Source organism: Neomonachus schauinslandi, chromosome 3, assembly GCF_002201575.2.
Source record: "Neomonachus schauinslandi chromosome 3, ASM220157v2, whole genome shotgun sequence".
In the NCBI taxonomy this organism is placed as follows: Eukaryota; Metazoa; Chordata; class Mammalia; order Carnivora; family Phocidae; genus Neomonachus; species Neomonachus schauinslandi.
The window spans coordinates 185,095,820-185,110,818 of NC_058405.1; the positions used below are offsets into that span (position 1 = coordinate 185,095,820).

General features: G+C 43.1%; 1 protein-coding gene across 1 annotated transcript in view; it reads right to left on the reverse strand.

Moving 5' to 3' along the window:
* Window positions 1-14,045, reverse strand: part of PDE6D (phosphodiesterase 6D) — a 53,519-nt gene extending 39,474 nt beyond the window's left edge. Inside the window, exon 1 of the mRNA XM_021690331.2 lies at window positions 13,818-14,045. Coding sequence (XP_021546006.1) covers window positions 13,818-13,867 — 50 coding nt within the window. The 5' untranslated portion in view covers window positions 13,868-14,045. The remainder of the gene's footprint in view (window positions 1-13,817) is intronic.
* Between the last annotated feature and the right edge of the window lie 954 nt (window positions 14,046-14,999).

The following is a 14,999-nucleotide window of genomic DNA, read 5'->3' on the forward strand; positions in this document are numbered from 1 at the left end:
CTTAGTATGGTCTCAGTATAATCCTATGCAAATGTCTAATAAAAAAGTCCTTCCATTTTCAGACATACACATTTCTGAGGAACATAAAAAGTTCAAGCTTTGTAAACAGGTTTGGGGCATGCTGATTTAAAAAAAAGGGAGGGTTATGAGTTAATAATAGATTAAAAGAAGACCAGAGAAGGGTGAGATAGGAAGGTAATGTCAAGCAAGTAGAAAGGACAATTTGATAAAGAACGGCAACTCAAAAGGCAACCTGAAGGGCAGCAGGTATAAACAAGTGCTATAAGCCTGGGGTAATGAAGTCAAGAGGGTAAATTAAGGTTTGTTGGAGGAAGAAAGACATGGAGTCTAGTCTCTGCCATCCATTCCATTCTTCAGAATCACCTCCCACTCCAGCCCCTAGATGCACCTTATCTTCCAGCCATGTTTAGTTACTGCATTTCCCAAAGACCATACATTCTTGTGCTTCAGTGGTTAGCACGCTCCGATCTACTCTGCCTAGAATATGCATCCTACTTCAAGGATGCTCCTTAAAGCCACAGTGCTATGTCAACCTCCTCTCTTAATTGTGGTCTCTGATACACCCTGAGGCAAAGCTATCTGATCCCTCCTCAGCGTACCTGTAGACTGGTTTACACTGAAGTACTTATCAGAATGTAAGTCAAATTTCCAAGGCAAATTCCATTGGCACAATATTATTTATCCTTTTTCAGTGCTCTGCACATAACTGACACTCAAATATGTGTTGAACCACAATGAGTATTAGAGAGCAAGCAGACGGGTTGACTAGAATTCTCCCTCTCAGGCTGAGCAACCAGAAAGCAAGGCCCACTGAAGAGTGTCCAGGAGCCAAACATGGAGAAGTGCTCATTGAGGATTCAGAAGGCTGTGGCAAGGGCAACTTAGAACTGGAGCTCAGCAAAAAGAAGCCGCAAACCAACCAACCAAAAATCCCCATTCTCCCTAAGGAGAACAGCGAAGTCAGTCGGCCAAATTGCAGGTAAAAAACACATTAGATGGATGCCTGGGTGGCTCAGTCAGTTAAGCGGCTGCCTTCGGCTCAGGTCATGGTCCCGGGGTCCTGGGATCGAGTCCCACATCGGGCTCCTTGCTCAGCGGGGAGCCTGCTTCTCCCTCTGCCTCTGCCTCTCCCCCTGCTTGTGCTCTCTCTCTCTGACAAATAAATAAAAAAAATCTTTAAAAAAAAACCACAAAAAAACAAAAAACAACAACAAAAAAACACATTAGAATTTAAAGGCCCGTTCTATATTAAGTTGAATTCATGACTTGGCAGAGTACCTGTAAATTATATATGGGCATGCGGTTCATTACCTATAGTTTGAGGAATTTCAAGGTAAGTAGAATTTCCAGGCAAAGTGGCTGACTCAGCACATACTGATGTATGCTAATGTCTACCATGGCAGACCAGAGCAATTATGAGGCAAAGCTTCAACACCAAGGTCACAGGCATGAAGAAAAACCTCTCTCTTCTCATTCCCTCTGGATTGGAAGCAGCTGTAATGACCAGCAATAAACAAAGGGAGTCTCTATTTGGCGGTATCCTACGCATTTTCATCATAGGATTGCCTTTCTTTCTTTCCTTTTTTTTTTAAAGGAATGCCTTTCTTTGCTTTGCTTTCCCAGTTTTGGGTTGTGGCCTTTTCTTTTTCTTCTTCTTGCTCTCTTTTAACACTCTGCCTTTATGATCTCTCCCCTCTCAAACTCTCTCCTCCTTGCTCACTTTCTGAACTCATTTCCTTTTCTTACTCCTACCTTCATTATTTTTTAAAAATTTTTATTAATTTATTTTTAAAGTAATCTCTACCCCCAACATGGGGCTTGAACTCACAACCCTGAGATCCAGAGTCATGTGCTCTACCAACTGAGCCAGCCAGGCGCCCCAAAATCTTCATTAATTATTAAATATCACTTCATTCTCCTTCTAGGCTTTTTCTGAACTAGCATTGGTCATACAGAGCATCCTGTATGTATCCTCACATTCGTGAGAACCAATTCTAATTCACGGACGTTTACACATCTTTCTCTACCCAATAACCTCCCAGTGATTTTCCCTGTGGTATTTTTCCTATTTATGGGGGACGAGGTGAGAAAATATAAATGGATCCCTGAGAAACTGAGGTTTCAGTATCCTTGAAACATAATATGCAGCACTGTAATCACTGGTGATATCCCTGTGAAATAATACTCTGGCCCTGGCGAAGGCACTGTGCTTGGAAAGCATACAATCAAAATTCAAGCTGGCCTGGGAAACAGTGGAGGCAAGTAATTTAGTAATGAGAAGAAGATCACTGTCTGAAACATAACACACTCTTCTCACTAGCAAAGTCAAATGAAACCTTTTTTTCCCTCATAGGTCCATTACTCTACTGATACGTGCAGTTATGTGTCTGAAACTGGTCAGAAAAATGCTACAGTATTGAGAGGGAAATCAACTTCCTTAAGTTAGAACCTTCTTTTTTTTTTTTTTTAAAGATTTTATTTATTTATTTGAGAGAGAGAATGAGAGAGAGCACATGAGAGGGGGGAGGGTCAGAGGGAGAAGCAGACTCCCCACTGAGCAGGGAGCCCGATGCGGGACTCGATCCCGGGACTCCAGGATCATGACCTGAGCCGAAGGCAGTCGCCCAACCAACTGAGCCACCCAGGCGCCCAAATTAGAACCTTCTTAAAAAAAGAAAAACAAAGCCGAAGAAGGTTTTGGTTTTCTTTTCTTTTTTTTAAAACATTTTATTTATTTATTTATTTGACAGATAGAGACATAGCGAGAGAAGGAACACAAGCAGGGGGAGTGAGAGAGGGAGAAGCAGGCTTCCCGCCGAGCAGGGGGCCCGATACGGGGCTCGATCCCAGGACCCCGGGACCATGACCTGAGCCGAAAGCAGATGCCTAATGACTGAGCCACCCAGGCACCCCGATTTTGGTTTTCAAGTGGGATATATATGCCATGTAGAGGGCTTCCTTTGCTATCACTCCAACAGTCACTACTTCCCAGAATTGTGAAAAAAGGCTTCAGATGTCTTAGCTGGAGTAAAAAAGAATCACTAAGACTCTGGTTTTATCAATACCCTGAAACATGAAACCTACAAATTTGCAAAAGAGAAAGCAACCCTGAACTTTAAAACAAAGATAAATAATTGAAACAATGCTATAGTAAGCACAATGAATTTGCAGAGCTACTGGTTTTTTTGTCATTGTTTAAAGATTTTATTTGAGAGACAGTGAGTAAGTGAGCGAGTGAGCGCACAAGAAGGGGGAGAGGCAGAAGAAGCAGCAGACTCCTAGCTGAGCAGGAAGCCCAAAGTGGGGCTTGATCCTGGAACCCTGGGATCAAGACTGTAGCCGAAGGCAGACACCCAACTGACTGAGCCACCCAGGTACCCCTGTAGAGCTATGGTTTTTATTTTTTATTTATTTATTTATTTATTTATTTATTTATTTATTTTTAAGGACAGAAATATTATATTTGAATTTAAAATGGTAAATATCAAGAAATATTATGTTTAAACATAGCTATTTAAGTAAATATGAAGACACTGAGCGATTTTAAAAGTTTCTTAATGTAATAGATTTTGAAGATGATTGAGTTTCATATGATTCCTCAAGCAAAGCTTACTTAATGGAAAATACTTTCCACAAGGTCATGATTCCCGAGCTATGGTTTTTAAAGTGAGTTGGCATATACTATTTCACTCACATTTCAGAACATCTGTTAAACAGACAAAGCAAGCATTTTCCTTGTTTTACAGATGTTAAGCAAGTTGCACAAAGTTAGATAGCTTAAATAAGTGATTTCCATTCTTCTTTTTTTTTTTTTAAATTAAGTAATCTCTACGCCCAATGTGGGGCTCAAACTCATGACCCCAAGATTAAGAGTTGCACACTCCACTGACTGAGCCAGCCAGAAACCCCAGCTGATTTCCATTCTTTTTTTTTTTTTTTTAAAGATTTTATTTATTTATTTGACAGGGAGAGGCACAGCAAGAGAGCGAACACAAGCAGGGGGAGTGGGAGAGGGAGAAGCAGGCTTCCCGCTGAGCAGGGAGCCCGATGCGGGGCTCGATCCCAGGACCCTGGGACCATGACCTGAGCCGAAGGCAGACGCTTAATGACTGAGCCACCCAGGCACCCCGATTTCCATTCTTTAATAAAGATCTACCTGCTTGGGACACCTGGGTGGCTCAGTCAGTTAAGCATCTGCCTTCAGCTCAGGTCATGATCCCAGGGTCCTGGGATCGAGCCCCCCATCGGGCTCTCTGCTCAGCAGGAAGCCTGCTTCTCCCTCTCCCACTTCCCCTGCTTGTGTTCCCTCTTTCGCTGTATCTGTCTCTGTCAAACAAATAAATAAAAAATCTTAAAAAAAAAAAAAGTAAGGTGACTTAATTTCCGCATCTATTATCCATTTTCAAATCCTGGCAGATTATACTTAAATTGTTTCCTCAAGTATCAACTACTCTCAGAAAGATCACCAGTGACCTATAAGGTATCATGGGACTCTCAGTAGTCTCAAATATTCAGTGAATGAATTCAATTTCCAGCAATTCCAAGGACTTGTTTTTGACCTTCATTCCTCATTCTTGATCTCAAATCCCCTCCAAAGCACTCTCTTCCTGCATGTTTCAGGTCATTTTCCTTCCTCTGTTACTCTCCAGGATCTTAAAAATTAAGCTGCTCAACACCTACTCATCTCTCAAGATCCTATTCCAATGACAATTCTGAAGTCTTCCACAACACCTCCAGCAGTAGTCAATCTTCCTCTGAGATGCCACAGCACTTTATGCTACTTAGGCACTTAACACAGTGTGTTCTGATTGTTATGGTCCCTTTCTCTCTCCCTTATACAATAAAATTTCTTTGGATAGGAAAACTGGTTTATCGTTTTGTAACACGTTAAATATAGCCACAAGAAGACATTCCTGTAGTCAGAACCTTAAGGTTCTGCCTTTATCTCAGGGATAACCTCTCAATCCTTAATTTCCCATTTATAAAGCGAGGATAGTAATACATAGAGTTGTTGTGATAATGTAATAATATATCAAAGTGCTTTGAAAAACTGAAAAAGACTATAGGAATGTCAGATATTAGGCCACCCCCTTTCTTCTTGTGGCTATGTTTAAAGTGTTATTTATATTAGAGTTATTTATTTAGTTCTCTAGACTTTATCTAAATTCAGAGACAATAATTGCTCTCCAGGACTCTGAATCAGTGGATCCACAATGCACTAAACAGAATACTTCATCAATACTGAGTATCCAAGAAAAGAGTTGTCTGAAAAACAGAACGGAAATGATGTCTTGTTTTAATTATATCAAATTACAAAAAATGTTTTGCCTATTTTAGGTGTAGCACATATCTGAATAGAATTACTTGCTGAAAACTATCCTTGTTAATTAAGAATGAATGTCACCAAACCAAAGAATTGCAGTGTTGGAAAATGATTTGAGTCCTGGAGATTATCTCTCTAACACCTTATCCGATGCACACATAATTTCCCTCCGCAATACTCTTGATGGACAGGAACAACCATTTGCTGCTTAAAATACTTTCTGGAAAATGCTTTTTTTTTCCCTTTCAGGTAACTCTAATTGTTGGAAACTGGGCTAAATAAACTTTGTCCCCTATAACGTCTACCCTTCTCTGAGAGCCACAAAGAACACATTTAATTCTTTCTCTTTAGAACAGTTTTTTAAACTTTAGAAGAGAACACTCATGTCCCTTGCTTAATTCTTCATCTTCAGGTCAAACCTTCCCATTCTTGGACTACTGTATGTATGACATGATTCCAGTGCCTCTCCTCTGGACCAGGTGCACTTAGCCGCAATCCCCTCATTACAGACCAAACAAGTTCCTCACATGTCGGGCTGTTACCTTCTTTATGGATATTGGACTGTAAGAAAATATACTTGTTTTTCCTCTCAGCTTCAAAATTATCATCGTCAAAAAAAAAAAAGAACGGTACTCTTAAAATCTTGAAAATCTGAGTTTTAATTATTCAAGCAATGGTTGGAACCTTTAGATTACTAGTCAAGATGGCCTTTGAACTACCTTCCTATGATGCTAAAGCTCAGGAATAGGGATAGGTCTGTACATTCAGAAGTCAGGTCCTCCTGTACCATGGGGACTTGAGGATGCAGAGTGCTGACAAAGGAGGCCATGAGCCAAAGTGAGGTCAAGCTTAATAGGAACCCAGAGCTGCCAAACCTCAGCACCACTGCTAGCCCTATATCAAATATAGTGACAATATAGCCAGAATTTTTCATGGGAGTCTTACCATGTTCTGTTCCATTTCTCCAGAAGTTACTATAATGTTTCACTATAAACCATATACAGAATCCTGAAAGAAATTTAGAAGATCTGAAGAAGACTGTATCTATTTATATTCCAAATTCTTTTCTAAAATGTGGAAGCAGGAATGCCCATTTAAAAATCCTAAATCACATGATCAATAGGACATCACTTCATTTAATCCATTCAGGGTAACAATAACAACTTCTCATCCTGGGAAACACAATACCAGTCGCAATCTACATGAAGTTTATGACTGGACAATCTGTGATCAACAGTGTTCACTGGCTTTATGAGTGCTGTGTTTTGATTGCTTCCCCAGAGCTTGAGTTGATAAACAAAACTGTATTTTAGAAAATCATAAACCTCAAACCCATTTTTAACACTTGGCCAAGGCATCTATTAGGGAATACTGGTATTCAATGAAAGTTCAACAGTGCACTATTTTTAATAAGGAAATCTAAATGAATAAAAGATTTAAAGCCAACTATTTTTGACTGGAAGTAAAGTCAAAGGTCAAGGTACTATGAGAAAGAGGATATGTGGGATCCAGGACCAAACTATGGAGATGGAACGCAAGAACACAAGTGAAAGGTATTTTCAGAAACCTTCTGAGTCAAACTAGTTCCTTTTCTGCTAAGCTGTCATAAATTGAAATGTAATTAGTTCCCAGAAAACAAGATAAACACTAGGCATACATCAATGCTTACTAATTAAATCATTTCTTCAAAGAGCCAAAACAGAAATATTAGTTTCTCAGTAAGAATAACAGCAAGAAGGCACTGGTTTATCTCAGAAAAAAACTGGCTTTGCAGCAATATTAACACCAGTAACTGTTATAATGTTAATAATTTTTAATAAAACAAATAATAATATAGTTAACATTTATTACTTACTACGTGCCAGGCCCTATACTAATTGCTTTATATGCAGTCTCATATAATTCTAACAACACTCTGAGGAAATTATATGGATACTGAAGTTTAGAGTTTGAATGTTCTAAGGTAACAACGGTGGAGGCAGTGTCTTAACCTAGAATCCACACTCTTTTTTTTTAAGATTTTATTTAATTGAGAGAAGATGAGAGAGAGCATGAGAGAGGGGAGGGTCAGAGGGAGAAGCAGACTCCCCGCTGAGCAGGGAGCCAGATGCGGGATTCGATCTGGGGACTCCAGGATCATGACCTGAGCCAAAGGCAGTCGCTTAACCAACTGAGCCACCCAGGCACCCTTTTCTTTTTTTTTTTTTTAAAGATTTTATTTATTTGACAGAGAGAGAGCACAAGCAGGGGGAGTGGCGGCAGAGGCAGAGGGAGAAGCAGGCTCCCCGCTGAGCAGGGAGCCTGATGTGGGGCTCCATCCCAGGACCCTGGGATCATGACCTGAGCCGAAGGCAGTCGCTTAACCAACTAAGCCACCCAGTCGCCCTAGAGTCCACACTCCTAACCACTGAACTACTGCTCTATGCTCTGCTGCAGTTACAGGTAAACTTTCTCCATAAAAGCTATACACACACAGCAAGTGAAGTGTCCCTTTCCTCCAAACAGTTGCCAATACTGAATATTATTGATTGATTGATTATTCATTCATTTATTTATAGTAGACTCCATGCCCCATGTGCGGCTGGAACTCACAACCCCAAGATCAAGAGTCGCATGCTCAGGCGCCTGGGTGGCTCAGTCTGTTAAGCGTCTGCATCTGCCTTCAGCTCAGATTGTGATCCCAGGATACTGGGATCAAGGCCCGTATCCAGCTACCTGCTCAGCAGGGAGTCTGCTCCTCCTTCTCCCTTTGTCCCTCGCTCAGCTTGTGCACCCTCTCTCTCAAGTAAGTAAAAACTTAAAAAAAAAAAAAAAAAAAGAGTTGCATGCTTTACTGACTGAGACAGCAAGGAGCCCCTATTGTCAACCTTTTAAATTTTTGTCAATTAATTGGGAAAAAAGAGATAGTCTGTTGACTTATTAAAGTTGAACATCTCTTATTCATTGGCTATTTGTAGTTTTCTTTTGTGAACTCCTTGTTCATATCCTTTGCCCATTTTGAGTTAAACATTTATTTTATTTTTTTTAAAGATTTTATTTATTTGAGATAGAGTGAGAGCGAGCAAGAGTGAGAGAGAACACAAGCAGGGGGCTGGGGCAGAGGGAGGAAGCTCTTCACTGAGCAGGGAGTCAGACACAGGGCTTGATCACAGGACCCTGGGATCATGACCTGAGCCTAAGGCAGACACCTAACTGAATGAGCCACCCAGCCACCCTAAATATTTATTTTATTGATTTGTAGGCAGTTGTTTATTTTTAAAAGATTTTACTTATTTCTTTCTTTATTTTAGAGAGGGGGAGAGAGAGAGAAAGAGAGAGAGAAAGGCAGAGAAAGGGGAAGAAGATAAAGGCAGAGGGAGAATCTTAAGTAGGCTCCATGCCCAGTGCAGAGCCTGACACGGGGCTTCATCTCATGACCCTGAGATCAAGACCTGAGCCAAAAAATCAAGAGTCAGATTCCTAACCGACTAAGCCACCTAGGTGCCCCTTAAAGATTTTATTTTTAAGTAATCTCTACACCCAACGTGGGTCTCGAACTCACAATCCCAAGATCAAGAGCCGCATGTTCCACCAACTGAGCCAGTCAGGTGCCCCTGTAGGCAATCATTTATATTGTAGATATTATATTAACTTCTGGATTATAAGTAAATAGGGGCAATTAGCTAATCTTCAAAGAAAAAATTAAATTACTACTTCATACCTTAGACCAAAGCAAATTCCATATAGAATAAAAATAATAAAATTATAAAAGCATAATCTTTCTTATGGTAGTCTGTCAATATCTTGATATTAAATTTTTTTTAAAGATTTTATTTATTTGACAGAGAGAGACACAGTGAGAGAGGGAACACAAACAGGGGGAGTGGGAGAGGGAGAAGCAGGCTTCCTGCCGAGCAGGGAACCTGATGCGGGGCTCAATCCCAGGACCCTGTGATCACGGCCTGAGTCCAAGGCAGATGCTTAACAACTGAGCCACCCAGGCGCCCCTTGATATTAATTTAATAAAGTTATATACAGGTTGGGGCACACTATCCTCATAGTTGAAAATGTGTCTAATTTTTGACTCCTCCAAAACTTATCTACTAATAGCCTATTTGTTGACTAGAAGCCTTACTGATAACATAAAGTCAATTGACATGTATTTTGTTATGTGTATTGTATACCATATTCTTACAATAAAGTACGTTAGAGGAAAAAATGTTATTAAGAAATCATAAAACAGAGAAAATACATTTACAATACTGTAGTTATTGAAAAAATTCTTGTGTAAGTGGACCGCATGGTTTAAACCAGTGTTGTTCAAGAGTCAACTGTACTGGGGCGCCTGGGTGGCTCAGTCGTTAAGCGTCTGCCTTTGGCTCAGGTCATGATCCCAGGGTCCTTGGGATCGAGCCCCGCATCGGGCTCCCTGCTCAGTGGGAAGCCTGCTTCTCCCTCTCCCACCCCGCCGTTTGTGTTCCCTCTCTCGCTGTGTCTCTCTCTGACAAATAAATAAATAAAATCTTAAAAAAAAAAAGTCAACTGTATTTATACTGAGGAAGACCAGTTTGAAGAGGCAGAACAGTGCATTATACAGACTACACTAGAAAACTTGTGTAAGAGGACTGTGACAAATTTATGTCATGAAAAGCAATTAAAAGTAAAAATCTTTGGAAATTATTAACATGGTAAATTTATTATTAAGAGAAAAAAGTAAGTTACAAGATAATGCTTATGATTCAATTTTTATAAAAGCAAATACATTACACTAGCTACATCAGAAGGCTATATTAAAATATCAATAAAGGTCATTTCTGGGTGGCTGGAGTTTGTAATAGAAAAATTAAATACCATTTTAAAACAGCAAAGAAATTAGATTTCTACCACATATCATCTGTGTAAAAACATTCCAGGTGGATTAAAGAGCTAAACATTAAAAAGAGATGAAAACATAGAATATTTAATCTTGGGATAAGAAAGGTTTTGTTTTGTTTGTTTAGTTATAGCAATTAATTTAATCTGTACTGCAAACCTATTAAGTAGATACTCTGATTTTTATCTGTTTGAATATTAAAGAAACAGACGGAAAGAGACAGTTGAGTGACTTGCCCCAGGTCAGGAAGGTCTTCTTATGACACAAAAATGCAAGGGTGCCTGGGGGGCTCAGTTGGTTAAGCATCGGACTTTTGATTTCGGTTCAGGTCATGATCTCCAGGTGGAGAGATCAAGCCCTGAGTTGGGCTCCGTATCAGCGGGAGTCTGCTTGAGATTCTCGCCCTCTCCCTCTGCCATTTTTCTTGATTGTGCCTGCGCTAGTGTGTGTAGTGCATGGCGCACACACACTCTCTCTCTCACTCAAATAAATCAATCTTTTTTTTTAAAAAGATTTTCTTTATTTATTTGACAGAGAGAGACACATCGAGAGAGGGAACACAAGCAGGGAGAGTGGGGGAGGGAGAAGCAGGCTTCCCGCTTAGCAGGGAGCGCAATGTGGGACTCGATCCCAGGACCCTGGGATCATGACCTGAGCCAAGGGCAGACACTTAACTGACTGAGCCACCCAGGCGCCCCTCAAATAAATAAATCTTTAAGACACAAAATGCAGGGGCGCCTGGGTGGCTCAGTCAGTTAAGTGTCTGCCCTTGGCTCAGGTCATGATCCCAGGGTCCTGGGATTGAGTCTGCTTCTCCCTTTGCCTGCCCCTCCCCCTGCTTGTGCACTCTCCCTCTCTCTGACAAATAAGTAAAAAAAAAAGAAAAAAAAAAAGAGCTACTACATAATGTTTACTAGGCATCAGGTGTTAGTTCCTAAATGCTTCAGCTATCAACTCATTCAATCTTCACAACAACCCTATGAGATAAGTACTATTTTTATCCTCATTTACAGATGAGGAAATTGAGGCAGAGGTTAAAGGAGCTGTTCAGGGCCACACAACCACGAGTACAGGGCTGGGATTCCAACATGGAGAGTATAGCTCTACAGTCCAGAATCGCTCTTAACCACTATGCTCCATTACCTGTCCAGGGATCTCAGTATCCAGGGAAATACAAATTAAAACAAGGTGTCACTTGTCTAAATTGTCAAAAATATAAAAGGCAGACACAGTCAATGTGGAAATGAGCATTGTCAACATTGTTGGTAGGAGAATATAATGGTGCTTTCTTTTGGTAGAAAAAACTCTTAACAGAAACAGATACAATGAAAATTCAGAGAGCAATTTACCCCATAAAAAAGGTGGACAATAGGTAGTTTGTTTTACTAAAACATTGTTTTTTTCCCCGAAGGTAGCAGCAAATTTTAGAACTCCTTTCCCTTTCTCTCTTAATCCTCAGATGTCAATAAGGGCTACCAGAGGATGAGCATCCTCTTGCTCCCATGCTAACTTTTTTATGTGGCTGCTTCCCTTGAGATTTAATCAGCTCAGGTCAAACCTTCTCCAAAAGCCTATTTCTTAACACACTAACGTCATCACTGAACTGGTTAATTCACCTGCCCTTCTAGTGGGCTGATGTAGGTTCTTTCTACTCTTTTCCACATTTGTCCCTTAGCCTCTTTTTTAACAGCTTCAAGAGCCCAGACTGAGGTAAGAAGTTAAACTTTCCCTTTCGGCTTTGTCTGAAAGCCATTAAAAAGATTCATTCTTGGGACACCTGGGTGGCTCAGTCGTTAAGCGTCTGCCTTCGGCTCAGGTCATGATCCCAGGGTCCTGGGATCGAGCCCCACATCGGGCTCCCTGCTTGGTGGGAAGCCTGCTTCTCCCTCTCCCGCTCCCCCTGCTTGTGTTCCTGCTCTTGCTATCTCTGTCTCTGTCAAATTAATAAATAAAATCTTTAAAAAAAAAAGATTCATTCTTGTGTCCAGCAGTATGTTAAATCCAATCAGACAAAAACGTTGCTTCTGAAACCTCTCAATTCTCCAGTCTCCTGTTTTACTGTCTACAGCATACATGTTTAGTAACAATGTAAGTTATTAAGGGAAAAATAAATCCATGTCATAGCTTTTCTAACACTTCAGCCACCCCTATTTACTTACAGGTGCCATTATGAAGAGAAACACCAAAAGGCACATGGAGCTATAAAAGAGGCTGTTACTAAACTTCACTACATAAAAGTACTGAAAGTTTATAAGGAATGGCATTATGCCTAGGTGATAATGCCTTCCGTTTTTCCGAAAGCATAACAGGTCAGCTTCCATTTGAAACTTTTCATTTGTACATCCAAAGCGTCCTGTAACTTTTTTGCATTTTGTGTTCTAAAATTTACTACCAACTTGGTCTCTGACGGTGACAAAGCCATTAAAATTTGCAGGGGTGAAATGGGCATTGTGAAAACACATAGGCAGCTCAGAGAAAAGTGCTTCACTAAATCTCCTTTAGGGGAGGAGACCTAAAGTGATGACTACAATTTCACTGAGAGAATAATTTGAGAATGTTCCCTGTTGTACGCACAGGATGTAAAAAGAGATTAAGGGTCAGCAGGAAAATCTGAAATTGGAATGTCCAGGATTGCATTTTTTCATCCGCATCCTATGGTTACAGATCGACACTCCATTAAAACACGAGGCTTCCTCACTACTTTAAGGAGGGAAGGTTGCACAAGCGGCACAACAGGCCCGAGGCAATGATTTCTCTCTCCTGCTAAATCCTACCGTCTCCCCAACGTAATCAAATAATTGCTGGACAGCTCCACCTTGTCTACGCGTTAACCACACAAACGCGAGCGAGCAGATACCTTTGCCAGGAGTCCCAGTGCAACACCAAAACACCTCAAGGCACCTCACGCACGACTTTAGGGTCCTCACTTCGCTGGACAGAAAAGTCAAAAGCTGAGAAAGAAGCAGCCACCATCCAATGCCTCAAAAGGCCAAGACAGAGTTAAGATGAGGTCGATCCTGGGCTTCTCTTCGCCCACCTTCCTCTGCTCCAGCCCTGGAAGGAGCCACAAGTGAGGCAGAGAAGTTGTGGGAACAAGGCGGGGGTGGGGTGGGATGGAGGAACCCGGGAGAGTTTAGCACAAGCATTTGCATTTGTCCCACACAAGGTCACTCGCTCCGAGTCACTTTTTCTTGCTCCCCCGGGGGCTTCCCGCCAAACAGGCTGCTGGGCTTCGAGGCCAGCTCACCGCGCCCCCTCGGTCCTTCCCTGCGGGCCGCAGCCCCTTCCCGGCCTCTGGGTACGGGCCGAGGTTCGGACCCAAGCCTGCCTCCCCGATACCCGCTTCCGACGCCCGGCGCTTCTCCCAGCCCAATTTCGTCCGGGGCTCCTCCGCCTCCAGCTCCGGGGGCCCCCGACAACGTCCCCGTCCTCCCTCAGGACGCCCCTTGCCCCGCCTCCAGTGCCCGGTCCCGCCGGGGGCCCGGACGCCGTTCCTTCCGTCCCCTCCCGCCGAGCTCCCGTCCGCTGCCCACCTGGCCCGGCCCCCGCCCCCCGGCCCGTCTCCTCAGCGAGCGGCGCCTCCCAAGTCCTCCCGGCCCCGCCCCGCTCCCGGGCGGATACAGTTTGAAGCCCCTCAGGATCTCCCTGGCCCGCTCGTCCTTGGCTGACATGATGCGGCGGTCGCCGCCTGCGGCTCTCCCACGCTGGCCCGGCGGAGCTTCGCAGACGGTGCCCAGGAACGGAGGACGGAGCCGCAGCCGGGCCTGGAGACCTCGGGCGAGCAGCTGCCGCGGCCAGACCCGGACCGGCCTCTCCCTCCCCTCAGCTCCCGCTCCTGATCCCTTCTCCTTCCCCCTTGTCTCGGAGCGCCCGCCCCAAAGCCAATGGAAAGCCCGCCTCGCCGATTAGCATCCTGAGCAGCCAATAGAAGCACTTAGCGGCTTCGCCGGGGGGACGACGAGCGTCAGTGGGAAGGGCCCTCCCCGGGAAGTCCCGTAGGACAAATTTTTCTTTAGGTCTTGTTGCCTAGAGTTTGCCCCAGCGGAGGGTTGGCTTCAAATCTGCAGAGGCTCGAGGGGCCCTCTCCCTCCGCAGGGCACACTAGGGCTCTGAGGTGACGGCGGGTTGCACTGTGCGATGTGAGAGGGACTACGTTTCCCAGCATTCCAGGGGGAGTGCCCGGGGGAACCACAGATCCCAGCACGCAACAAAGAGGCCCAGGGACTACAAATCCCAGCATTCCCTGTACCCTGTTCTTCTGTAACTTAGACTCCAGTGTGCCGCGCAGTGTGCGCAAATTCATAAACCCTCCGTCAGCTTTGGGGTTTCTGAATTCGGAGACTTGAAACTGTGCGGGAAGACTCCCTTAACTCTCAGAGGAGGATGACAGCCCAGAGAGAGGTAACATCTGTTTACATGGAACTCAGAAATCTCCTGCAAATCATGGTAAGGCTGCAAACAACAAACAAAACACTGATTAAACCATGGAAGATGACAAAATGACTCCTTCAAATCGTGCTTGTTTGTTGGTCTGGGGCGCCTTTTACTTGTTTTGCAGGGGTTTCTGGTGTGCTTCTGCGTTGGACTGGGAAAGATATCGATTGTATTCTCAGAATATCCATACCGGAAGGGATATTAAGAGAATTTGCCAACCCAACTCCTCTTGTTTTACATACGAGGAAACTGAGGCCCAGAGAGGTGAAGAGATTGTCCACCGGTTACAGCAACTTGGGACAGAGTTAGAATTCGGTTCTAAGTCTCCTGACCCGCAGTCTGCGTTGTTTACACCACACTAAGGTGGCG